The sequence below is a fragment of the Zingiber officinale genome, chromosome 1A, assembly GCF_018446385.1.
Source record: "Zingiber officinale cultivar Zhangliang chromosome 1A, Zo_v1.1, whole genome shotgun sequence".
NCBI classification, from domain to species: Eukaryota; Viridiplantae; Streptophyta; class Magnoliopsida; order Zingiberales; family Zingiberaceae; genus Zingiber; species Zingiber officinale.
In genome coordinates, this window is record NC_055987.1 from 127,079,978 (window position 1) to 127,081,642 (window position 1,665).

General features: G+C 44.9%; 1 protein-coding gene across 1 annotated transcript; it reads left to right on the forward strand.

Annotated features, from left to right (window-relative positions):
* Positions 1–258: 258 nt before the first annotated feature.
* Positions 259–1,130, forward strand: LOC122031719 (probable calcium-binding protein CML32). Its single transcript, XM_042590820.1, has one exon. The coding sequence runs from the start codon at positions 347–349 to the stop codon at positions 1,016–1,018; it is 672 nt and encodes a 223-aa protein (XP_042446754.1). The 5' UTR covers positions 259–346; the 3' UTR covers positions 1,019–1,130.
* Positions 1,131–1,665: the final 535 nt, after the last annotated feature.

A 1,665-nucleotide genomic window follows, 5' to 3' on the forward strand; every position in this document is an offset into this window, starting at 1 on the left:
TATTTATATATTTATATTTATTTTTTTCTATATTTATCCGTGGAATCTACACTACGAGAGTGCGGGACCTCCTTTATATGATTTTGAGAAGGGAAAATAATTGAAAAGGTAATATAGAATTCAAAAAGAAATGAAAATACCATTTTGAGTTTTGAATAATTTTAATTGCTTTTACAATAAAAAAAATATTAAATAAAAATAAAAAATATATTTATATGTGAAAAAATATATATAGCTTTCACATCCAGCTTCAATCAAGGATGGCAGGAAGCTTCCTGGAACCTCACCTTCCCCTTTCTCTTTTTAACTCCTACCTCGCTTCTCCTCTCCGTCCCAAGTAATCAACATGAAGATAATGGATTCCTTCCTCAGATCCTTCCAGTTCCAGAAGAAGAGCAGGAGCAAGAAGAAGCGTAGTAGCCTTTCCGTCGCTTCCTCTTCTTTCTCTTCTTCCTCCTCCGACGAGTATTCCATCGTCTCCGGCGGCGATGGCGGCGGCGGGGGGTCGCAGAGCACCCCCCGATCCGTCCTCCCTGTTGCCGCCGCCACCGGAGACGACTCCTCCTCCTTCCTGCGCGACCTCTTCGCCCTCTTCGACCGCGACGGCGACGGCAAGATCACTCGCCTCGAGATCGAGTCCGTGCTGCGTCGCTTGGCCCCCGCCCACGACCCCCCCACCGCTGAGGAGGTCGCCTCCATGGTCGCCGAGGTCGACTGCGACGGCGACGGGTGCATCAGCTTCGACGAGTTCGCAGCCGTCGAGGCCGCGCTCGTCGCCGGCGCTGCCGGCGACGAGCAGGAGCTCATGAGGGAGGCCTTCGCGGTGTTCGACGCCGACGGCGACGGGAAGATCTCGGCGGAGGAGCTCCACGGGGTGTTCGATCTGTTGTTCCGCGACCGCGAGTGCACCGTCGAAGAGTGCCGGCGGATGATCCGCGGCGTCGACACCGACGGCGACGGGTTCGTGGGGTTCGACGAGTTCGTCACGATGATGATGGACGGCGGGGAGGCGTTCTAGCGATGGGAGATGGACGGTTGGATGGATGTCGATAGTGTGAATCTAGAAGTTTCTTGATTTTGTTTGGGATAATTTCTCACAAAGATAATGATCGGTTATAATTTACAATTAATTAACTTTTTAATCCTCTTATTATTTAAATTTATCCTGTAAATTAAAAGTGGAAAAATGGATTGAAAATTTAATGCGACTTATAAGAAAGAAAAAAGAGACATAAAATGTGATAGACATTATGAACACTCTAAGGTTATCAACGATAATTTTATTTGATTTAAGTAATTGGTGATTCCTAGTAATGTAATATTTTTGTCATATCAGCAATTAGGGAATAGAATCAGGAATCAAAAAACTTTGGAAATCTTAGGGGCGTTTGGTACGCGCGTTTTTTATTTTCTAGAAAACGCGCGTTTTCTGAAAAACGGTGTTTGGTTTGCGTTTTCCGCGCGCGTTTTCTAAAAAATTGGTTATCGTTTTCTAGAAAAACAAAGAATGACAAAAAGTCATTTTCTGTTTTCTAGAAAACGCGTGTTTTCCATAAAATGAAAACGGTGCAAACCAAACGCACGCTTAGGTTTTCTACTATTACGGGATTATTAATATTTTTTTTTCAAAATTATCCTTCGAAGAGGAGATGAGCAGGGATGTCG

Coding starts and splice junctions, on each gene's coding strand:
- LOC122031719 (XM_042590820.1), top strand. CDS start 347: ATGAAGATAATGGATTCCTTCCTCAGATCCTTCCAGTTCCAGAAGAAG.